The sequence below is a fragment of the Vipera berus genome (assembly GCF_964194415.1).
Source record: "Vipera berus genome assembly, chromosome: 3".
Taxonomy (NCBI): Eukaryota; Metazoa; Chordata; class Lepidosauria; order Squamata; family Viperidae; genus Vipera; species Vipera berus.
In genome coordinates this window covers 108,536,463-108,561,483 of record NC_138204.1, presented here as the reverse complement: position 1 = coordinate 108,561,483, position 25,021 = coordinate 108,536,463, and the positions used below count along the sequence as shown (strand labels likewise).

Here is a 25,021-nt window from a genome sequence, read left to right as displayed (position 1 = left end):
CTGCGGGAGATGAAGCGTCGGAGACGGGGTCTAGAGAGCGGTTGGAGGTCCAGCCGATCCGAATCTGACCGATTGCAGTTAAGAACCTTTATAAGGTCTTATCTTGCGGCGATAAGGACGGCGAAGTCTAACTACTTCGCTGCCCTTATTGCGTCCGCAGATAATCGCCCGGCCGCCCTGTTTAGGGTAACTCGCTCCCTCCTTAATCAGGAGGTGAGGGAGGATCCCTTACGGGGACGAGCCGAGGAGTTTAGTCATCATCTGGCGGACAAAATCGCTCAGATCCGGACCGGTCTGCACTCTGACTGGGCAGAGTCTGATGTGGAGGAATCGGACGGTCTTGAGCATGTTATCTGGACTGAGTTCGATCCTGTTTCCCCTGATGATGTGGACAGGATCATGGGGAGGCTGAGCGCCACCACCTGTTTGTTGGATCCGTGCCCCTCCTGGCTAGCTTATGCGGCCCGGGAAGGGACACGAGGCTGGTTCCACGCAGTAATAACTGCTTCTTTGAAGGAGGGTGTCTTCCCTGCCGCCTTGAAGGAGGCGGTGGTGAGACCCCTCCTCAAGAAGCCTGCCCTGGACCCGGCTGTTTTAAATAACTATCGTCCAGTCTCCAACCTTCGCTTTTTGGCGAAGGTTGTTGAGAGTGTGGTGGCGCATCAGCTTCCTCTGTTCCTGGAGGAAACTGATTATCTGGACCCGTACCAATCGGGTTTCAGGCCCGGATACAGCACGGAGACGGCATTGGTCGCGCTGGTGAATGATCTCTGGAGGGCTCGGGACAGGGGTTGCTCCTCTGTCCTGGTCCTATTAGATCTCTCAGCGGCTTTTGATACCATCGACCATGGTATCCTACTGCGGCGTCTCAGGGGGTTGGGAGTGGGAGGCACCGTTTTACGGTGGTTCTCCTATCTCCTGGGCCGTTCGCAGTCGGTGTTGACGGGAGGGCAGAGATCCGCCCCGAGGCCTCTCATTTGTGGAGTTCCTCAGGGGTCGGTTCTCTCGCCCCTCCTTTTCAACATCTATATGAAGCCGCTGGGTGAGCTCATTCGTGGTTTCGGGGTGGGGTATCATCAGTACGCTGATGATACCCAACTTTTTCTTTCCACCCCGAACCAACCCAGCGATGCCCTCGCCGTGATGTCCCGGTGCCTGGAGGCGGTCCAGGTCTGGATGGGGAGAAACAGGCTTCGTCTCAATCCCGCCAAGACTGAGTGGCTGTGCATATCGGCATCTCGGGTCAACCAGACTATTCCATCTCTAACGATGGGGGGTGAGGTGTTACCCCCCGTTGATAGGGCTCGCAACTTGGGCGTCCTCCTGGATTCACGACTCAATTTTGAAGACCATATAGGAGCCGTGACCAGGGGGGCTTTTGCCCAGGTTCGCCTGGTGCGCCAGTTGCGACCCTATCTGGACCGAGATGCCCTACGCACAGTCACTCATGCGCTCGTGACCTCCCGTTTAGACTACTGCAACGCACTCTACATGGGGCTGCCCTTGAGGACCACTTGGAGGCTTCAGCTGGTGCAGAATGCGGCCGCGCGTGTTGTGATGGGGGTTTCCCGATACTCCCATGTAACACCTCTACTCCGCGAGCTGCATTGGCTTCCGGTTGCCCTCCGGGTGAGATTCAAGGTGCTGGTGATGACCTATAAAGCCCTAAATGGCTTGGGTCCGGGATATCTGAGGGAACACCTGCTGCCGGCATCAAGTTCCCTTCGTCCAGTGCGCTCCCACAGGGAGGGTCTTCTCAGGGTGCCACCGGTAAGAGATTGCCGGCGGACGACACCCAGGGATAGGGCCTTCTCAGTGGGGGCGCCTGCCCTTTGGAACCAGCTGCCAGTGGAGCTGAGGACTGCCCCCGACCTCCGTTCATTCCGCCAGGACCTGAAGACCTGGCTCTTCGAGCTCTCTGGCCCAGGCTGAGGATTAATCTTAATTTTAACTGGGGTTTTATTTATGCAGGGACAAATATAATTTTTTTAAATTTGTTTTTAACTTTTGTATCTTGGTTTTTTAATCACCCTGTAAACCGCCCTGAGTCCTTCGGGAAAGGGCGGTATATAAATATAATAATAATAATAATAATAATAATAATAATAATAATAATAATAATAATAATAATAATAATAATACTTTGTCAACAGAGCTATGGTTTTCTTGTTTTAAGTAAAACAAGACAATACAAGAGTAATGTACTTTAGCACAGATATAATCCTATATTATATATATAAAACACTTCATATAATCATGCTAAAATTTTGACATTTTTACTCTGATTAACAGATAGTACAAATAATGTTTAGGTTTAGTTATTATTTTGCTATCCAAAATTGTAGTAATATATCTGAATTATAGTACAATAATGCTGTACATTCTAGGGCATGGGTGTCAAACTCGCCATGTCACGTGACATATTGTGACGTATCTCGACTCTTTGTATTGCTGGCAATGGGGTGCGCACAGCTTTGGTATGATGAAACTGGCCCGCAGGCCGGCAGTTTGACACCCCTGTTCTAGGGAGTAAGATTTCAAGTAAGAATATAGTGTTGAAACATAATTTTTTTACAGTAACATGTAAGCAAATTAAGAGTGGTATTTGTAGCAATTTAAAATCAATTGTTTCTTGCTACTAGACCTTGGAGTCAGAAGAAATTGATTTAAATGCTGGCCTTCATGGAAATTGGACTTTGGAGAATGCTAAAGCCCGTCTGAATCAGTTTTTCCAAAAGGAGAAAATCCAAGGCGAATATAAATACACTCAAGTGGGACCTGATCACAACAGGTTTGGTAGTTTTTCTTCATAAAGCTGATGATGTTATTGAAAAACATTTTACTTGTTAGTAGCTGGTTGTATGCTCTTCATCTCTAAATGGAGAGATACCTTAATGGTTTTGCAGAATAATTAAAGAAGCATGGGCTGTTTCATTTAAATGGCCTAAATCATGGGTGTCAGACTTGATCACGCCACATGACATATCGTGACTTTTTTGCCTTTGTGGAGCCAGGGTGGGTGTGGCCTGCACATGACGCATCTGGCCCACGGGCCGCAAGTTTGACACCCTGTCCTAAATAATTTAACCAATGAGTATTATTTCTTGCCCTGTTTGCTTGAATTTTGAAATAGTTTTTTGTAGTAAGATTTATAAAATGTGCTTAGTTTTGTCTCACAATCTATATAAGTCATACAATATCTTATTAAATTTGAAAAGCAGAAGATCACGGCAAAAATATTTGCTAATGTGATATGTGAAAAAAATTCAGCCTGTTAAAAAAATCAGCCTGTTAAAATCTAAATTACAATTTGAACAAAAACTCATGGTAGAATATTACTGGGATTTTAAAAGAGTAGGGAAGATAAAAATTGTTACATGTAGAAAGCTAGTGTATACATACCAAAACAGAGTTCTAATTTGTATTTGTTTTACATGCCTGATGTTTATTTTAATCCCATTTGTTTGGAGATGCATTTACCTTTGTGTAATCCCAGAAGAGGTTTATAATATAAAGTTGCTTGTCAGTCAAGCCTTGATTTTTGAAGTGTGTTTGATATTTAATTGCTATTGCAAAGATCCTTATAATATTAAGGCTGAAGTAGTAAATATATTATTGAGTAAATATATATTAGACTGATAAATAATTCTCTCTCCTCTGTCTTTGCCTTCAGTTGTCCAGCTGTTTCTCTTTGTCCTTCATACATCCAAAATTAACCAAGGCGAAGCTATTCACCTTATAATAACTTTATCAATTTTGGTTTTGTTTTACTTCATGTTTATTTTGTTAGTATTTCACTCATATTTTTTCATGAACATTACTCTGAAAAAAAATCTAGCTAAACATTTGCTTTTACATCTACTTTCTAAAAATGAAATATACAGTTCTCTGAACATTTTAACAGGAAAATAGAATTGTACATAGCTTTGGATTCAATATTTAAAAGGGGAAAGACAGAAGGAGAAAAGCTACCAAGAACAACTTCCTAGTTTGACTCCAACAAATGATAGGTGATGCCTGATCTAGTTTGATTAGTAAATTCAGAGTTGGATTCAATTTTTGAATTGAAACACTTCATGTCATTTTTCTTTCAGCTTCCATAAAAGATAGTTCTTTGTGCAGTTGTTGTATACAATCAGGATTATCATATTTATTAATAGTATTGCTGTATGTTTATCAGCAGTCTGACATTTAGAAATGAATAGCTAAGAGTTTTCCAACAGTTTGCCCAGAAAAATGCACTTGTCTTAATTTTTTCATAAAATTACCATTTTAGATTTTCTCCTGTATAGCTCTTGAAGTTCTGCCTGTTATGTTCTTTTTTCCAAGTACAAGCTTTATTTAATATTTACTTGGTGAAGATGGAGGCATGGATGACAGTATGTTTCTCGGTCTGTTTGCTGTTTTCCGAAAAGCATTCCAGGGTTTAGGATTTGTTACTCCCAGGAAGGCTTGGATGGATCTCTTGCATCTCTAAAGAAGAAATTTATGTTAAAAACATCTTCTAAATAAATAAATGAACTTACTATGGGGTATCCAATTTTTTAGGCATAAATTGGCATAGCTTTAAAAAGAAGAATTATGAATGTAGTGTCAGTTATATCAAACCTGTGTAAGTACCATATACCTTGTTTTCCATTTTCTTTTTAAAATAATGATGTGAGGTTTTTAAAATGAGCAAACAGAGAAATTTTCCAAACCTTCTTTTTCAGTTTCTTTCCCAGTAACTGACAGTAGTTGAAATGGGTTCATCTATATATGGAAGAAAAGTGAAGGGGGTGGAACATTGAAATGGTACATTTAAACAAATTAATTTCTTAATTTGGAAATTAGTAATATTGGAATATCAATATTTCAATATACTTTCAGATATAGTAATTCAATAGCATTAAACCTTTTCAGCTTCAGAACTTACAACAAAGATACAAAATTGGCATGTATGTTTAGAATTAAATTCCACTAAACACACCTGAACTTTATTTTGTTGATATAGATTTGATATAACCTCCTTAAGCCTTTGGCTCTTATGGTTCCTCCTTTTCTGCTCTTTCAGGTGCCATGCCAGAGATTGTAGTCTTTTGTTTCCCAATTAACTAAAATTCTCTGTTATACTCAGAATCAAAGTCTATTTATCTTAAATTGAATGGCTTTGTGGTTCTAACAAACCAGAATGAATCATTTTTTGTTCAGTCATCAGTCACAGTTCAAACTGACAGAAATTCACATTAATGAATAATTGGTTAATTGAAAACTGGCAGTTTGTACTTCAAATTTCTTCCTATTTGCATGGGATGGTAGGGAGAGTATATGCTCAGTGCTGTAGTAGGTTGGTTGTGCAATAAAGATTTGATTAGTATTGTATTAATTACTAAGTTATTAATTAGTTTATTTTGTGAAATGGGGGGAAATGTTTTGTAGAAATACAGTGGTGGTGATTTCCCTGTTCCACATAATGGAACGCAGTAGGTACTTAATTACAACATAATTATGTTGGTGAATGTGTAAATCTGGAAACTACTATACATGTATTTTTTTTAAAAGAGCATTTCCCTGTTGCACAAAATTGATTCTCCATCAGGAAAAGGACTTCAATAGTAATCCAGTCTAAGTGCTATGCTGAATGGGGTGGCAACTGCGACACCAGAGATTTTTGCTTGTTCACACATGTGCTGCTGCTTAGGCTGTACTAAGCAATCACATGGGACTCTATTGTAAACTGATTTCTGGTGTCGTTGTTCCCCCCCCAGGTGGAGGAAAAGAATTGAGTGCTGAATTTAAGCCTGGCTGAGAAACATACTGGCATCGGTGTCATTAATGAAAGGGGTGGCTGTTTGTCCCTGAGAGCCAGTGGCCTTCTGATTCATGAAGCCGCTGTGCCTGAAGGTCAGTTCATTGGTGGTTTAGGAAGGAGCTAAGAATAAACTCTTATTATCATCTAGTTTGTTTGTTATTTTTGTCTGCAGTGAAATAACTAATATCTTGACATAGCTTTACATATAAATTACTTTTACTATAGCATAATAAGAATACTCGACACATTACAGTTATTGTCTTAAAAAAATATCTGTGGAGATTGTCTCTGCAAGATTTTAAATCTAGTGATCTTTGCAAAGCCTGGCTAAATTCATATCACTTTCCAGAAGAAATGCTCAGAATGATCAATCTAGCTCCTGTGATATTGAGTATCTGATCTCAAGCTTCTTTAACAGTCCTAAAATGTTTAAAAGTAAACGTATTTCCTTAGAATAACTAATAGCCTGTTTGTATGCATGTTTACGTAGCTAGAGTCATCTGTAGAGCAAAGAACTTTTTAAACAAGCATCTACCGCATATACTTGTAGATAAACTGAGAATTTTAGGTGCCAAAATGCACCTAAAAATCTCAGTTCAGTTTATCAGTGGATGGGCTTATCCATAATGCTTTTTAAAAGTATGCATTTGATTGATTGAATTGATTTGATTTCTATAGCCGTCCATCTCAACAAATGACATTGGGCGGCATACAGCATAGAATATAAAAACAAATTTAAAACAATTATAACAATACTAAAATGTATGGCACCAAGTAGAACTATAACCATGGATGTTAATGCAACCATGAAACGAGTCCCTTAATACACTTGGGGGGCCAGGCCTGAGCACACAACCAAATCTTCAAGGCCTTAAAAAAAGAACAGCAAGGTCCGGATCATCCTGATCTCTGAAGGGAGAATGTTTCAGAGGGCAGGAGCTATGATAGACAAGGTATGTCTCCTGGTCCCTGACAGCTGGTATTCATTGGCTGATGGGACCCGTAACACAGCTAAGCTGCCAGATCGAATTAGACAGGTAGAAATGACTTAGGTAACCCGCCCCCAAGCCATGAAGGGCTTTAAAGGTGATAACCACTTTGAATTACACTGGGAAGCATACTGGTGTTACATGTGTTGAATATCTGACACCATTTGCTCCCTGTGCAGCTGCATTCTGCACTATTTGAAGCCTCTGAATGCTTTTCAAGGGCAGCCCCATTAGAACACATTGCAACAATCCAATGAGAGATCACGAGGGCATGAGTGTGAGTAAAGACTTTCAATCCAAGAATGGGTGCAACAGGCACACAACTCTTAAGATATGCAAAGGCCCTCCTGGCCATTGCTATCGCCTGATATTCACACAGCGGGGAGTACAAGAGGACCCCCTAGATAATGCATCAGATTTGAAGATCAGTATCTGTGGATAAATGCATATTCAAAGTAAACATACTAGAACCTTGTTCACTAAAAATGTTTAGGTAAATTAGGTAAAAGTAAAGGTTCCCCCGCACATGCATGCTAGTCGTTTCCGACTCTAGGGGCCGGTGCTCATCTCTGTAAATTATCACAGTATAAATGTATTTTACCAAATAAGAGTATTTCTGGCTCTGATCAGATCGTACAACATATTGAAATAATCACATGGGGCTATTTGTATTAATTGTTTTATTGGAAGCAAGTCCCAAATTTGAGCATATTTTCCTTGGATATCTTGTTAGCAGTGTACTGCCTTTATAGAAAGAAAGGTATGGATCTAGCCAGTCTAATCATATATTGGCTCCAGAGGCAAGCAGAATTCTAGTTAAGCATTTGTAATGTGATCTGGGGCCTTTGGTTTTTTTAGTCTGCAGAAAGATCCAATAAATTTCAGTCCAAAATATTTTTTTTATTTTGCATGGACTCTTTAATCCTAGTTACATATTCATTTAAGAGCTTCATGGTTCATCTGTTAAACTATCATTGCTCCCAAGAAATACAGATTACAGAAACCAAATTCTTTCAGCAATATAATAACCCCAAGGCATGATGGGAATTGTACATGTTTGAAAGAACTACTCGCTAGTGTCGCTTCACGGTAGAATTATTTTTAAATGTAAATTCTAACTCAGTGTGTGAATATTTGAATGTTAATGCATTTTATCACAGCATTTTGTTAGACAACTATGTTGCAAATCCCTTGTTTTGGTCTCCAAGAACTAAAGCACTAATGCTGCCTTCTTTGAATGTGTTGCAGGAGCTTCATTGCAGAAATGACTATTTATGTCAAACAGCTGGGCAGAAGTAAGTCCTTGTCTTACTGGAAGTAAACATCATGACATAATATATCAATCCAATTTAAAAGAATTCTTGTCCATTTAGAGAAATTAGTGAACCTGAATTGATTCAGCATACTAGAATGCTTGTTGATTAGGAGTTTGTAATTAAAAAACCTTCAGACTGATTAAAAGTATGAAATACCCTTTCCCGCAAGCCCCCAGTGCCTGGAATTGTCATTAAAGGTAAAGGTAAAGGTTCCCCCGCACATGCGTGCTAGTCGTTTCCGACTCTAGGGGCCGGTGCTCATCTCCGTTTCAAAGCCGAAGAGCCAGCATTTGTCCGAGGACGTCTCCGTGGTCATGTGGCCGGCATGACTAGACACCAAAGGTGCACGGAATGCTGTTACCTTCCCACCATAGTGGTCCCTATTTTTCTACTTGCATTTTTATGTGCTTTCGAACTGCTAGGTTGGCAGAAGCTGGGATGAGTAACAGGTGCTCACTCTGTTACGCGGCACTCGGGATTCGACCCGCCAAACTGCCGACCTTCTGATCAACAAGCTCAGCGTCCTAACCCACTGAGCCACCGCATCCCATGGAATTGTCATTATACACAGTTGAAAAAATTCCTGTCTATATTGTTACTAAAAATACTGTAGCTATATCGCAATCTAAAGGCAACGTTCCTAAAAATTGCTGTTACCTGTAAAATTTCGAAGCTCACGCATGGATGATTTTTAGGCAGTTTTGACTATGGTTGTGTTTTAACTTTTTTATTCTAAATAAAGCACTGTTTCTTAAGCTTGGCATTTTCTAGATATGTGGACTTCAAATCCCAAAATTTCATGGCCAGCATGGTTGTTGATGATAATTCTGAGAGCTGAAGTCTACAGACCTGGAAGTTGCTACTGTTGGGAAACAGGATTCTAAAGCAAAGGAATAAAAGGATTGCCTTTGGTTAATTGCTCTCAGAGGTAGCATTCCTCTATTTCAGGAATCTTTGCTCGGGAGCATGGCTCAAATAAAAAGCTGGCAGCACAATCCTGTGCTCTTTCTCTGGTCAGACAGCTCTATCATTTGAGCATCATTGAGGCTTATTCTGGACAAACCAAGAAGAAGGAAGGCGAATCGGTGAGTTTTGCAGATAATATTCTGTAACTGGTTCATTAGTACATATTGTTTGACTTGTTTGTGATCCCCTTTGGGAATATTGTAGTCCTGAAAAGCAGGATACAAAGAAAAGTGCAAACAGGTAGTCCTTGGGTTATGGTAGCAATTGGGACTAACTGGTATTACTGTCCTAAATAATCTAGTCCTAAAGCTCAATGTCATTGATTGTATTGCTTAGTGGGCATCATAACCCCAGGACCATGTGGGTTGTTAAGTGGGAAGAGGTGGGAATTTCAAGCAAGGAGAGAAGATGTGCTGTAGGCAGATGTTATGGTGCATGGGTGCACCAACTGAAGCCGGAGGATGGGCAGGGCGGATCACATGCAGTTTGAGGAAGGTGCATACTACAGAATGGTGGGCACCATAGAGTATGAGATCCGCTATTCCATAGCAGGTTCCTTGGGAGAAAAAGCAGCAGGAGCAACTTATTATATAACCTTCCCTGCTGGCTTCCCATTGACTTTCTTTGTGGGAAGCTGGCAGAGAAGGTAGCATACAATGATCATGTGACTGCCACTGTTGCATTGTGAACTGGACACCCACATAACATCACATGACCACCTGGATGCTCCAGTAGCTAAGCTAGAACTTCAAGGACTAATCATAATCCCATTTTTAGAGTGCTGCTGTAATTTTGAGTGGTAGTCAAGGACTGGCTATATACGATTTAGAAATTTGTGGAACCAGGTATAAATAGTTTCCCTTATGTAAATAGCTATGATATTGCAATGCCATTCTATTTTCCTGGGGAAATAAAAGTATTTCAATAATGGGATAACTAAGCTAAAGAAACAATATTTTTAAATTAATACATATAGTGGAAATAATAATAATAATAATAATAATAATAATAATAATAATAATAATAATAATAATAATAATAATAAATTAAGAAGAAGAAAGAGAAGAAGAAGAAGTAGTAGTAGTTGTTGGAAGGGATCTTGGAGGTCATCTAGTCCAACTCCCTGCTCAGGAAGGAAACCCTATACCATTTCAGGCAAATGGCTGTCCAGTCTCTTCTTAAAAACTTCCAGTGTTGGAGCATTCACCACTTCTAGATAATAAGATACTCCCAAATTTCATATCAACCAAAAAGTCATTTGGAGAGTCAAGTATTAAAATATGTTAGAAGTGTTTTTCCTGCTATGATGTCCCTTTATAATATGTACAAATATGTGTATGCTTCCTGTTACCATTCTTATTGTCTCTTGTTTAGGTTTTTTATATGGGTGGATTTAAATGTGGTGCATAATATTTGTTTTTTAAGATATTTATGTGTTGATGATTTTAGGTAATTGTATTATGGGCCATGAATATTCCATAACCTTTCTCTGTGCAATTTTTTCAGTGCTAGTAAATAATTCAACATATTTTATTTGTTTTATTGTCTGAGATTAATTTTATGTGATTATTTTGGATGTTCATTTTAATTCAATAGGTAGAACCTTATGATGTCAATCTCACTTCTAATTTGGAAAACCAGTTGAAGGGAATTGTAGATGAAATGCAACTTGAAGTCATTTCACCAGTGAGTATGTATTCAAGAATGCATTTCCTTTCCTTTCCTTTCCTTGAATTTTGTTAGAGTTTTCACAGCCATTGTTTTTTTTTTAACTTGGCAGCCTGAGGATCCCAGTTTACCCGTTCTTCTCAGCATTGGAAAGTTAGCTCACTTTGAACCATCCCAGAAGCAGAATCAAACGGGAGTTGTGCCATGGTCCCCACCTCAATCAAACTGGAATCCATGGACTAGCTGCAATATTGATGAGGGTCCTCTGGCGTATGTAAGTCTGCAATTTATAACTTCTCATAAATCCCTTGTTTATCATCAGTTTCTATTTTTCTGTTTATTTCTATTTATATTAAAAAAAATTATACTGCACACGCACCATTCTGAAGCATAAAAAAGTTTCTTTAGAAATAGATGAACTATACATTTAATTATCTTCTGTTTCCAGGCTACACCAGAACAGATAAGCATAGACATAAAGAGCAACCTCTTGTATCAGCTGGAAAATGACCAGGAACTACAGAAAGTAAGTGTGCAGTTACTTGAATTTGTAGATTCCTTAAGGGTATGCTATACCTTAAAATAGAGGGCCAAACAAAGGTGTGTGTGTGTGTGTGTGTGTGTGGATTTATCCAGTCTTCTGCATTTCTGAAAAGAAGAGTATGTATTTCTGTCTATAGATTTCTTAAAATTTAATTGGGTGAAAAGGTGTATCATAGGGCAACAATTTTGAACCAAGGTACCTCAAATGGGCTAACAAAATGTGACCAAAATCTGGGACCTATGACTCCCAAGAGAATGAAATTGGGAAAGCTGTGGCTGCTTCAGTGCTACTGACTGCTATAGGGCTACTGCTGTGGTCACATGATCTTCATTCTCAACATTCCATGACAGTTCCTAGCCAGTTTTGCAATCCATTGCTCCCTTCCTCACCCAATAGCACCCATTTGCCTGCTTCTGGAAATAGAAGAAAGGAAAGTTTACACAAGGAAACTCAGTGGGGAAGCTGGCAGGAAGTCAAGTCTCCTGCTTCCACTGCTTTCTGTACCCCCTCCCCCCCCACACACATGGGTCATTCTGTTTCTCTGGTTCAGGGGTGTCAAACTCAATTTCATTGAGGGCCGCATCAGCATTGCGGTTGCCCTCAGGGGGGTGGGTGGGTATGGCCAGGGTGGGCATGGCCTACTGGGTGGGCGTGGCTAGAGTGCGTATGGCCTACTGGGTGGGCATGGCCAGCTCTACATCATTCGCATCAAGGGTGCCTATGGGGGCCTGGGCAGGAGTGGGACAGATTTGAGGGTCTCTGGCAGAAGGAGGGTCTCTGGGCCAGGGCCAAGGCAGTGGGGGCCGTTCCCTCACTGTTTCCAGGATGGCTTCGTGGGCCACGTGAAACCACTTGGCGGGCCAGATCCGGCCCCCAGGCCTTGTGTTTGACATGTCTGCTCTGGTTAGATATGGAAGTAACTCTGAAATGATGATGTCTCATTGAGTTTACCTAACATATTTATGTTTTCAGTAAGCTGAAGAGCATGTTTAGAGCTTTTAAAATGTTATAGTCACAGAACGTGAAGGACAGTAGTTTGCTAAACAGATACATTCAGAGAAGTACTTACAAATGAACAATTATTTAGCAGATCATAATTGCATAATACTAACAGTGAACGTTTTCCTGTCTCAGATTCTCCAAGAGAGGGAAACCCTGCCTGTGAAGAACTTTGAGCGAGAAATCCTAAATGCTATACATCACAGCTCTGTTGTGATCATCCGTGGGGCTACAGGTTGTGGCAAAACCACACAGGTTCCACAGTACATCTTGGATGAATGCATCCACAGTGGAAGAGCTGCAGAGTGTAATATTGTTGTCACTCAGGTGAAAAACTTATTCAAGCCAATATTTCCAGTTAGCCTACTATTTAACATTAATGGCATTGAAGTTACTTTCTGATAGATCCAAAGCTTGAAAAGATGCTTTGTAGCAGACATGAGTGTGTACATCAAGAATGTTGACCCCTCATAGATGCTGCGTTTTTTCTTGAATTCATATGGTAAACAGATTGAAGTACTACTACTTTCTCTTTTTTATCTAAAGTGCTTCATATCCATAGTTCTTGTTTCCATCTCCCAAATAAATTTTGGATAAACTTATTTATTTATAAAGGCAATACCTGAAGCAGTATTTTATATTGTTAATTACCAGCGGGGCTTTTTTTGTCATAGAACGCTCAGAACGGAGTTCCGGCACCTTTTTTGGATGGAAGCTTGTAGGGTAGGCAAGGCAGGTTGTATGACGTGTGAGTTCCGGCACCTTTTTCTTTTACAAAAAAAGCACTGACTTACCAGTGTGAATATTTAAGCACATTTATACATACAAATAACTGCAAATAATTATGTTTGAATTTCAAATTCTCAGGACATCTATACAAATCCTGCATGTTTGTGTAACTTGGATCAGTTCTGTGATTATTCTTGATGGACTTGTTCCTTTTTATGAGGTGATAACAGGATGCTTACTCAACCTGTGGTATTTTTTCTACACAGCCTAGGAGGATCAGTGCTGTCTCTGTAGCAGAAAGAGTTGCTTATGAAAGAGGAGAAGAACCTGGAAATAGTTGTGGCTACAGTGTTCGCTTTGAATCTGTGCTTCCCCGGCCACATGCCAGTGTGATGTTCTGCACTGTAGGTGGGTGTTGCTTGTTAAAATGATAGAGTGGTTAATAGAATTTGACAAAAAATAGAGGATCTCATATTTCCCTTGGAGAACATGAAATGGCTGATGCTAGAAACATTTGTTCCATGTGCTTCCTATCCATTCAGAGATGGTTGAAATGAAAGCATTTTGTTTTGTATTGGGCTGTGCTCGTTTGGATACTACAGTAGTGGCCAAAATTGTGGAAACATTTTGGGAAAAGTGTACAGTAGAAATGCTACCTTTAGTTAGGTTTCCACCAATTTTCCTTCTAATAATTTTTATAACTGTAGCCTTGTTCACTTAATAATACCATTTTACATTGCTTTCTGGGCAACCAGTCAATTCTTTGCACCTTTAATTTTATTACATTTTACAAGCTCACTAAATGAAAGAACACAAAAAAACCCAACCAACTTGATAGCGATCATGTAACACACTGACAAATGTCCTCCTCTCAGCTTCAATACATGACATCAATAACTGAATCCTACTATGATCTGATTGGCTCATTGCCAAAACAGCATGACACCTGATTGGTTCTCTAAACATTGGTGCTCATTGGCTACAATCAGATGAAGGAAAGCTACCTGATATCAACTTAAGCAAGTTGTGCTTCCTTTTTCTGGTTATTTGGCTATAACCTTTCATAGAATACAGTACAGATAATTGAACAAACTATGTTGCATTACATTCTTCATTAAATTATCTTTCCACTGATATATAATTTTGTGGTACTACTGCAAAAAAAGTGGTGTTATTAGCCATCAAACTTCAAAAATATACTTTTCCCAAAAGGTTTCCACAATTTTGGCCACTACTGTAAATAACTGCCATACAGATGGCAGCAATTGTAAGTAGTTGTGGGATGTTTTGTTTCTACCCTTTGTTGTTACTACCCATAATGAATTGAAATCAAGGATAAGATTTAGAAAGATTTTTATTTAGTTCCTGCGTTGTAAATTGTTTTTATCTTATAAGCTTTCCACAGTATAGGATGTTGTTAGCTGCGAAGTCGTGTCCGACCCATTGCGACCCCATGGACAATGTTCCTCCAGGCCTTCTTGTCCTCTACCATCTTCTGGAGTCCATTTAAGCTCACGCCTACTGCTTCAGTGACTCCATCCAGCCACCTCATTCTCTGTCGTCCCCTTCTATTGCCCTCAATCTTTCCCAGCATTAAGCTCTTCTCCAGTGAGTCCTTCCTTCTCATTAGGTGGTCAGGATCTGGCCTTCTAAAGAGCAGTCAGGGTTGATGTCCTCTAGGACTGACCGGTTTGATCGCCTAGCAGTCCAAGGGACTCACAGGAGTCTTCTCCAGCACCATAGTTCAAAGGCCTCAATTCTTTGGCACTCAGCCTTTCTTATTGTCCAACTTTCACTGCCATACATTGCAACTGGGAATACCATGGCCTTGACTATACGCACTTTTGTTGACAGGTTGATGTCTCTGCTTTTTAGTGTGCTGTCTAGATTTGCTATGGCTGTCCTTCCCAGAAGCAAGCGTCTTTTAATTTCTTGGCTGCAGTCCCCATCTGCGGTGATCTTGGAGCCCAGGAAAATAAAATCTGTCACTATCTCCATTTCTTCTCTATCTATTTGCCAGGAATTGAGAGGGCCGGATGCCATGATCTTGGTTTTCTTAATGTTAAGTTTCAACCCAACCTTTGCACTCTCCTTCTTCACCCGCAACAAGAGGCTCTTTAGTTCTCCTTCACTTTCTGCCATTAGAGTGGTATCATCTGCATATCTTAAGTTGTTGATATTTCTCCCGGCAATTTTAATTCCAACTTTTGATTCATCTAGCCCTGCCTTTCTCATGATGTGCTCTTCATATAAGTTAAACAGGCAGGGCGACAGTATACAGCCTTGCCGGACTCCTTTCCCAATTTTGAACCAATCAGTGGTTCCGTGTCCAGTTCTCACTGTTGCTTCTTGACCCGCATATAGGTTTCTCAAGAGGCAAATAAGATGGTCTGGAACTCCCATCTCTCTAAGAACTTGCCAGAGTTTGTTATGATGCACACAATCAAAGGCTTTAGCATTGTCAATGAAGCAGTAGATGTTTTTCTGGAACTCCCTAGCTTTTTCCATGATCCAGCGTATATTGGCAATTTGATCTCTAGTTCCTCTGCCTCTTTGAAATCCTGCCTGTACTTCTGGTAGTTCTCGATCCACATACTGCTGGAGTCTGGCTTGTAGAATTTTAAGCACAATTTTACTAGCATGTGAAATGAGTGCAATGGTGCGATAGTTTGAACATTTTTTGGCACTGCCTTTCTTTGGAATTGGAATGTAAACTGATCTTTTCCAATCCTGTGGCCACTGTTGAGTTTTCCAAATTTGCTGGCAAATTGAGTGTAGCACTTTTACTGCATTGTCTTTTTAAGATTTTGAATAGCTCAGCTGGAATACTGTCACCTCCACTAGCTTTGTTGTTGCTCAGCTTTTCTAAGACCCACTTCACTTTACATTCTAGGATATCTGGCTCGAGGTCAGTGACCACCTCAATGTGATTATCAGGGACATTAAGCTCATTCTTGTATAGTTCTGTGTAATTTTGCCACCTCTTCTTAATCTCTTCTGCCTCTGTTAGGTCCTTGCCATTTTGGTCCTTTATCATGCCCATTTTTGCATGAAACATTCCCTTCATCTGTCCAATTTTCTTGAAGAGATCTCTAGTCCTCCCTATTCTATTGTTTTCTTCTATTTCTTTGCACTGTTCATTTAAGAAGGCATTCTTATCTCTTCTAGCTATTCTCTGGAATTCTGCATTCAATTGGGCGTATCTTTCTTTTTCTCCCTTGCCTTTCGCTTCCCTCCTTTCCTCAGCTATTTGCAAAGCTTCCTCAGACAGCCATTTTGCTTTCTTGCATTTCTTTTTCTTTGGGATGGTTTTAGTTGCTACCTCTTGTACAATGTTGCGAACCTCTGTCCATAGTTCTTCAGGCACTCTGTCTATCAGATCTAATTCCTTAAATCTGTTTGTCACCTCTACTGTATATTCAACAGGGATATGATTTAATTCATACCTGAGTGGCCTAGTGCTTTCCCCTACTTTCTTCAGTTTAAGCCTAAACTTTGCAACGAGAAGCTCATGGTCTGAGCCACTGTCAGCTCCTGGTTTTGTTTTTACTGACTGTATAGAGCTTCTCCATCTTTGGCTGCAGAGCACATAGTCAGTCTGATTTCTGTGTTGACCGTCTGGTGATGTCCATGTGTAAAGCCGTCTCTTGGGTGGTTGGAAAAGAGTGTTTGCTATGACCATCGTATTCTCTTGACAAAATTCTCTCAGCCTGTGCCCTGCTTCATTTTGCACTCCAAGGCCAAACTTGCCTGTTATTCTGGTTATCTTTTGGCTTTCTACTTTAGCATTCCAATCCCCCATGATGATAAGGACATCATTTTTTGGTGTTAGTTCTATAAGGTGCTGTCGGGCTTCATAGAACCGGTCAATTTCATCTTCTTCAGCACCGGTGGTTGGGGCATAGACTTGGACTACTGTGATATTGAATGATTTGCCTTGGATTCAAACTGAGATCATTCTGTCATTTTGGGGATTGTATCCCAGTATTGCTTCTCCTACTCTTTTATTGACTATGAAGGCTACTCCATTTCTTCTGAGGGATTCTTGCCCGCAGTAGTATACCTGATGGTCATCTGAATTAAATTCACCCATTCCTGTCCATTTTGGTTCGCTGATTCCTAAGATGTCGATGTTCAGTCTTGTCATCTCTTGTTTGACCACGTCCAGCTTTCCTTGATTCATGGATCTTACATTCCAGGTTCCTATGGAGAAAAAATCTTTACAGCATCGGACTTTCCTTTTACCCACCAGTGTAGAGTAAGAACTGCTAAAAGGAAAGAAGAAAAATAAATGAATTGGCAGACCACAGCATTACTTTGCTTGTTTATATCACTCAGTTTGATGGCATTTGGCTAGTTTAACAAACCATGATTAGAATGGATTTCCATGATATGTTCACAGTAACAATATGTTGTGTTACAGTGTCTTCCCTAATATGTTCTGTAAAAGGAATCATTTGCCCTAATTAATCCATCCTCATTGATAAAGACCTGTTTTTAAGGTGTCCTCCTGAGAAAGCTGGAAGCTGGTATTCGTGGAATCAGTCACGTCATAGTGGATGAAATTCATGAGAGAGATATTAATGTGAGTAAGCTTTTAATCTATCCAAGCAGAGCTTATTTGCTATACATTATGTAAATGTTTCTGCTGTTGTGCCATATGAAAGTGAGCACAATTTCTGTCATCATGTTGTTTCATTCTACCAAGTAATAATAATATCCATATTATTTTTACATTAAAATTGGGCATTTTTTAAATAGTTGCTTTGTTCACATATAACTTCTTACAGTTATCTAAACTAAACATTACTCCCCTGTAGGAGGAAAAACATAAGTAAAATAACCTTGTACAGCTGTTAAGTTCTAGCCAGTGTGGTTAAGGTGATGGCTTTGAAACCAGGACACTGGCCTCTAGCCCTCCCTTAGGCATGAAAGCTGTCTTGGTGACTGTGTTTTTCAGCCCAACCCACCTCACAGGATTGTTGGGAAATAAGAGGCAGGAGTATTATGTTTGCCACCTTGAGTTATATATAAAAAAACAGGATAAAAATCTAATAATCTTGAACAAATCTGAAAAATACCATCTACTGTATTGCATCCAGTATCAGTAACTATTAGAAAAGTACAGTAATCCATGCTGACTCCTGCTTAAGTTGATCACACTTTTCCTGGAATCATGAGAAGGAGCTGCACAAGCTATTTTTAAAAGAGCTGCCACCAGCTATGACTTGAGTGCCCCTATGCCTCTGAAAACATTTTTTTTCTTTTGAAACAGGATCATTGCACTGTTCTAATATTTATCATACAATAAATAACTAGAAGTAGCAACATAATCTTGGAAGTTTGGATCACAATGCACTCATAGTTATAATATGATGGTTAAAAAATAACCCTTATAGGTCACATCTACAAAGCATCGTTACTTTGCTTACATTATACGAAGAATATTGTGGCATATGGGTTTGTGATCTGGCATGACTGCTGATGTGACTTAGCCATTGTAGTAAGTAAAAGAGGGAGAAAAAACAGCTCAATGCTGATCTTGAAAGGCAGCATTCTCATTACCATTGATTAATTGACCTGGCTCCTAGCCAGGGTTGGTATAGAGCAGGGGTCAGCAACCTGAAACAGTGAAAGAGCCACTTGGAACCGGTTCCCTCACAAAAGGAAAAACTGGGAGCCGCAAAAAATATGTGCGCGTGCACGTACATGCGCACATGCGCAGAACAGGGTTTGACTGAAGAGTGGAGCCAAGGCGAGATATGCACCTACCCTGCATATTTGAATTGATTGGTTGAACTTTTTTAGTCCCACTTTTTTGGGGGGGGACTGCACATGGCAGAGGACTGGGAGCCGCAGGAGACGGCTGAAAGAGCCGCATGCGGCTCCAGAGCCGCGGGTTGCAGACCTGTGGTATAGAGAGATTTTGTGACAGGAATGCCCTTGGTTCAGCCTTGTATATAATTGTTGGAGACTAGAGCTCTGTGGGGGACACTGACCTCCTCAGTTGTTGGAAGATATGCGGCTGATACAACCTAACATTGGAGAGCGAGAGAGACCGAAGGAGAGGAGATAAAAAGTACGTGTACAGAGTGACTGGAGACAGAAGGTTAAATGTGTAGAAATTTGTTTTGGTTTATGGTTAGACAGGGAGAAGAAAGGTCCGGGGTGGTTTCCCTGGCAGAAGAGAAGTGAAGACCCAGAGGGATTAGAGCTCCACCCAAGACCCAGGAATGGGAAGGAGGGACCTATTTTGCTGTAGATAGCAGCTTCACCTAAGATCTCAGAATGGAAAGAGGAGACTGGCTGTTGGTGGGGCAGCTTGGGTCTCTGGAGAAGGAATGGACAGAAAACCCCAAGAGGCGTTCTCCCTTCAATGTAATAGTACCGTATTTTCCGGCGTATAAGACGACTGGGCGTATAAGACGACCCCCTACATTTCCTGTTAAATTATAGGGTTTGGGCTATACTCGCCGTATAAGACTACCCCTCTTCCAACGTACACCAAATAAAAATTAAAAAACATCAGATTTGATTTTAATATGGTAATTTTAATTCAAATGCTTATGACATGCAGGTACTTAGTAGGAAAACTGTCACTTATAAACATAAGGCTGTTTGTCATCAAACATGTAAACATAAAACAGTGCAAGTGGATTAAACTTAATAATAATAATAATAATAATAATAATAATAATAATAATAATAATAATAATACGTTGGAGGGGACCTTGGAGGTCATCTAGTCCAACCCCCTGTTAAGGCAGGAAACCCTATACCATTTCAGACAAATGGCTGTCCAGTCTCTTCTTAAAAACTTCCAGTGTTGGAGCATTCACCACTTCTGGAGGCAGGGTGTTCCACTGGTTAATTGTTCTAACTATCAGGAAGTTTCTCCTTAGTTCTAGGTTGCTTCTCTCCTTTACTAGTTTCCATCCATTGCTTCTTGTCCTGCTTTCAGGTGCTTTGGAGAATAGCTTGGCTCCCTCTTCTTTGTGGCAGCCCCTGAGATATTGGATCACTGCTATCATGTCACCCCTCACCCTTCTCTTTGTTAAACTACACATACCCAATTCCAGCAACCGTTTCCTATTTTCCTAATTCACTTTTTCACTTTTCCTAATTCACTCTAAAGCTTTCCCTGCGCAGAGCCTTAAGTAACACCAGCTGCCTGCAATTAGTGCAGGTTCGCATCCCACCAGGCTCAAGGTTGAGTCAGCCTTCCATCCTTCCGAGGTAGGTAAAATGAGGACTCAGATTGTTGGGAGCAATAAGCTGACTTTGTAATAATGCTGCTTGTGGGGGGGTGAAAGCTCTAATAAGCAGGCATATACATAGAATGAAGGCTATTGCTAAGCACATTGATTTGTGCTTTAAATTGTAAGCCGCCCTGAGTCTTCGGAGAAGGGCGGGATATAAATGGGATTTAAAAAAAAAAGACCAAATGGGAGATCCGCTCCAGGTTTTCCAGCCAGCCCGCCCAGTTTCTGAGTCAAATGTGTCCTTAGAGCTAAGCAGCTGCTCTGGCTATGGCATTCCCCACCTGCCTTTCAAGTTGCTCTTGCATTCCCCACTTGCCTACAGCTGCTCTTCAACTTTAGAAGGAAAGACGCCCAGACCCCAGCCTGTAAAAAATCACAGACTGCAGCTTCTACTCCAATTGGTCCCGCTTTCCCTGCGCAGACTAAATGGAAGATCCGCTCCAGGTTTTCCAGCCAGCCCTGTCCCTAAAGTTTCAGCACCCGGCGGATAAGACGACCCCTGACTTTTGAGAAGATTTTCATGGGTTAAAAAGTCATCTTATACGCCGGAAACTACGGTAGTAGATGTTTGGCTGAGCAGTTCCAGGAGGAACTGAAGCCACGCTGAGCACATTAAAGTAAATTCCAGTCTATTCTTTTCAGATGGTTTCTTGTGAGGCCCAGAAACAGAGGAGAGAGATGGAGAGAATGGGAGAAGAAGCAGAAGTGAAAGAATGGGATAGTCTCTGAAAGGGAGGCTTAGGAAGAAACTTAATACTGGTTGAATGCTGGAACAGTTTTGTAAATATTTGCTGTAAAGAGTGTCACAATATTTAGTTTTAAAAATGCCTCCACTGCTTTTTTGTGTGTGTCAGTTGCCACCCTTACAAAGCAGTGCAGCTCTAGTTCAAAAGAGTCTCATCCCAGTGTGACAAATACATTAATTGAGATTGCCAGAAAATTGTACAAACTGCTTTGAATAATTTGTGTATATACATAAAAATACTTCGGTTAGTTATATACCACTGAATGGTGGTATGTAAAGTGAGATGAAGTTGATAACCTTAAATATGTTAATTACTTGCATTTTTTAAAAACCTATTAAAGGACAGCCCTTTTTTTTCTTTTACAGACTGATTTTCTTTTGGTAGTTCTGCGGGATGTTGTTCAAACCTATCCTGAAATCCGGGTTATTCTCATGTCTGCCACTATTGATACTAGCATGTTCTGTGAATATTTTTTTAATTGCCCTATTATTGAAGTATTCGGTAGAACCTATGCAGTTCAAGGTAAACACCTGCCTAATGAAACATTCAAAAAAATTTTCCTGTTTCTTTTTTTTGGGGGGGGGATAATAGAGAAGCTTGAGCCACTTGTGTGATTTTGAGCTATTTGCATGATTTTTTATGATTTATGTTAATAGAGAGATGATATGGTTACATTTGAACACCAAAAAGCATGGAAGAATGAAAATAATGATTTAATGTTATATATATAGACAGAGTTTTTCTTCATTGATGAAGAAAAAATAGGCTTCAAAAGTATTACTTTTATCCTTTTTTATGTCTGTGAATGTGTTGTTATGAGTCTTCAACTTTAGGATTTTGAGGGTTACCTACAGACAACTTTGTTGCCGAGGGGAAAAAAGTTGATGGAGTGCCAAGGAATTTTCCAGGAAGAAATGCAAAATATAAATCTAGCAAATAACTATACGGTAATGGCCAAAATTGTGGAAACCTTTTGGGAAAACTGTACAGTAGAAATGCCACCTTTGGTTAAGTTTCCACTACTTTTTCTTCTAATAATCTTTATAACTGTAGCCTGGTTCACTTAATAATACTATTTTACATCGCTTTCTGGCTCTCTAAACACTCATGCTCATTGGCTAGAATCAGATGAAAAAAAGCTACCTAATCAACCTAAGCAAGTTGCACTTCCTTTTTCTGCTTATTTGGCTATAACCTTTCATAGAATACAGTTGCAAGAAAAAGTATGTGAACCCTTTGGAATTACGTGGAGTTTTGCATGAATTGGCCATAAAATGCGCTCTAAACGTCATGTAAGTCACAACAATAGAAAAACAGTCTGCTTAAAATAATACTACACAAACATTAGCTGTTGTCATGTTTTAATTGAACATAAGATGGAAACATTCACAGTGAAGGGTGGAAAAAGTATGTGAACCTTTGGACTTAATAACTGGTTGACCCTCCTTTGGCAGCAATAACCTCAACCAAACGTTTCCTGTAGTTGCAGATCAGACCTGCACAACGATCTGGAGTAATTTTGGACCACTCCTCTTCACAAAACTGTTTCAGTGTAGCAATATTCTTGGGATGTCTGGTGTGAATTGCTCTCTTAAGGTCATGCCACAGCATTTCAATCGGGTTGAGGTCAGGACTCTGACTGGGCCACTCCAGAAGGCGTATTCTGTTCTGTTGAAGCCATTGTTTTGTTGAATTACTTGTATGCTTTGAGTCATTGTCCTGTTGCATCACCCATCCTCTGCGGAGCTTCAGTTGGCGGACAGATGGTCGTACGTTTTCTTGCAAAATGTCCTGATAAACTCTGGAATTTATATTCCCATCAATGACAACAATCCGTCCAGGCCCTGAGGCAGCAAAGCAGCCCCAAACCATGATGCTCCCTCCGCCATGTTTTACAGCGGGGATGAGGTTTTGATGTTGGTGTGCTGTGCCTTTTTTTCTCCACACAGTGTTGTGTGTTTTTCCCAAACAACTCAATTTTGGTTTCATCTGTCCACAGTATATTTTGCCAGTAGTGCTGTGGAACATCCAGGTGCTCTTTTGCAAACTTCAAACGTGCTGCAATATTTTTTTTGGACAGCAGTGGCTTCCTCCGTGGTGTCCTCCCATGTACTCCATTCTTGTTTAATGTTTTCCTTATTGTAGAAGTGTCAACAAAAATGTTAGCATGTGCCAGAGATTTCTGTAGGTCTTTAGCTGACACTCTAGGATTCTTCTTTACCTCATTAAGGATTATGCGCTGTGCTCTTGCAGTCATTTTTACAGGACGACCACGCCTAGGGAGAGTAGCAACAGTGCTAAACTTTCTCCATTTGTAGACGGTCTGTCTTACCGTGGACACATGAACATCAAGGCTTTTGGAGATACTTTTGTAACCCTTTCCAGTTTCATGCAAGTCAACAATTCTTGATCATAGGTCTTCTGAGAGCTCTTTTCTGCGAGGCATGGTTCACATCAGATAGTGCTTCTTGAGACCAGTAAACTACAAAAAGGGCAGGACAGCTGTCAGCAACACTTCCAATATCATCACACTGATTGGAGTCAAGGTTGGCTCACTCCTGGCTCCAATTAGCTCTTGGAGAAGTCATTAGGCTAGGGCAGGGGTAGGCAACCTCGGCTCTTTTATGACTCATGGACTTCAACTCCCAGAATTCCTGAGCCAGCTTGGCTGGCTCAGGAATTCTGGGAGTTGAAGTCCATGAGTCATAAAAGAGCCGAGGTTGCCTACCCCCGGGCTAGGGGTTCACATACTTTTTCCACCCTGCACTGTGAATGTTTCCATCTTATGTTCAATTAAAACATGACAACAGCTAATGTTTGTGTAGTATTATTTTAAGCAGACTGTGTTTTTCTATTGTTGTGACTTACATGACGTTTAGAGCACATTTTATGGCCAATTCATGCAAAACTCCACATAATCCCAAAGGGTTCACATACTTTTTCTTGCAACTGTACAGTACAGATAATTGAACAAAGTTTGTTGCATTACATTCTTGATTAAATTATCTTTCCACTGTTATATAATTTTATGTTACTACTCCAAAAAAAGTGGTGTTATTAGCCAACAAAGCTCAAAAATACACTTTTCCCAAAAAGTTTCTACAATTTTGGCCACTACTGTATACGTCTTTTTGGAAATGCCAACAGAAACTGGCACTTCAGCTGATCAGAGGATTTCTACAGTAATCTTACTCTTTTTGGTTGTAGAATATTTTCTGGAAGACTGTATTCAAATGACTAAATTTATTCCTCCACCGAAGGATAAGAAAAAGAAAGATAAGGATGAAGAAGGTACTGAAGATGATGATGTAAGTGTGTTGTTAAGGATTTTTAGTCCAAATAAAATTGCAATATTGCCTATGAAAGCTAGAATTATGATAATAAAGCATGCATGGTTATACATCTGTTATAATGGCATATGTCTTGGTATAGTGCTTTGAGCTTTATTGTTTCTTGTTATACTAAGCAAAATAAAGTATATACCCGTGGTGGAGAACCTATGTTATGTGTGCCACTGGTGGCACGCAGAGCTCTTTCTGTGGGCACGTGTGCCGTCACCCCAGTCCTAAGCCTTCAGCCGGGTTTTATAAAACCTTTGCACTTTAGGCCTCTGTTGCCATGTGGGGGAAAAAAGGTTCCATCAATCAATCAATTTCAACTTCTCGCTGGGAAAAAAAGATCTCGCAAAGTTGGAATTGATTGATTGAATTTTTAGTCCCACCCAGTCTGCCGTTACCACCGCAGCCACGCCCACCCAATGGGCCATGCCCACCCGGCACACGACGATAAATAAGTGGGTTTTGGGTTGCAGTTTGGGCACTTGGTTTCTAAAAGGTTCACCATCACTGGTATATACTGTTTGTATTTGAAACATAGGGCACTTTATTGAGCTAATAGTGGACTTAGGACGATTATTTTGAGTCAATCATTGCAGTCCGTTTTGATTTGGAGTGCTCATGTGTCTTTCTGCTGTTTCAATCTCCCAGCAGTGATTTGTATAATAGTACTGTC

General features: G+C 40.3%; 1 protein-coding gene across 4 annotated transcripts in view; it reads left to right on the top strand.

Moving 5' to 3' along the window:
• DHX9 (DExH-box helicase 9) overlaps nucleotides 1-25,021 on the top strand; it is a 53,164-nt gene that overhangs the window by 8,673 nt on the left and 19,470 nt on the right. For 3 of the 4 annotated variants that reach the window (XM_081324967.1, XM_081324969.1, XM_081324968.1), the window contains exons 6-16: nucleotides 2,643-2,791; nucleotides 8,029-8,075; nucleotides 9,045-9,181; nucleotides 10,659-10,748; nucleotides 10,843-11,004; nucleotides 11,179-11,256; nucleotides 12,409-12,600; nucleotides 13,269-13,410; nucleotides 17,505-17,587; nucleotides 21,376-21,532; nucleotides 24,218-24,318. In XM_081324967.1, the coding sequence (XP_081181093.1) occupies nucleotides 2,643-2,791; nucleotides 8,029-8,075; nucleotides 9,045-9,181; nucleotides 10,659-10,748; nucleotides 10,843-11,004; nucleotides 11,179-11,256; nucleotides 12,409-12,600; nucleotides 13,269-13,410; nucleotides 17,505-17,587; nucleotides 21,376-21,532; nucleotides 24,218-24,318 (1,338 nt within the window). Of the gene's footprint in view, nucleotides 1-2,642; nucleotides 2,792-5,747; nucleotides 5,884-8,028; nucleotides 8,076-9,044; nucleotides 9,182-10,658; nucleotides 10,749-10,842; nucleotides 11,005-11,178; nucleotides 11,257-12,408; nucleotides 12,601-13,268; nucleotides 13,411-17,504; nucleotides 17,588-21,375; nucleotides 21,533-24,217; nucleotides 24,319-25,021 lie in introns of those variants that run through there. The other variant, XM_081324970.1, reaches the window with a different exon arrangement.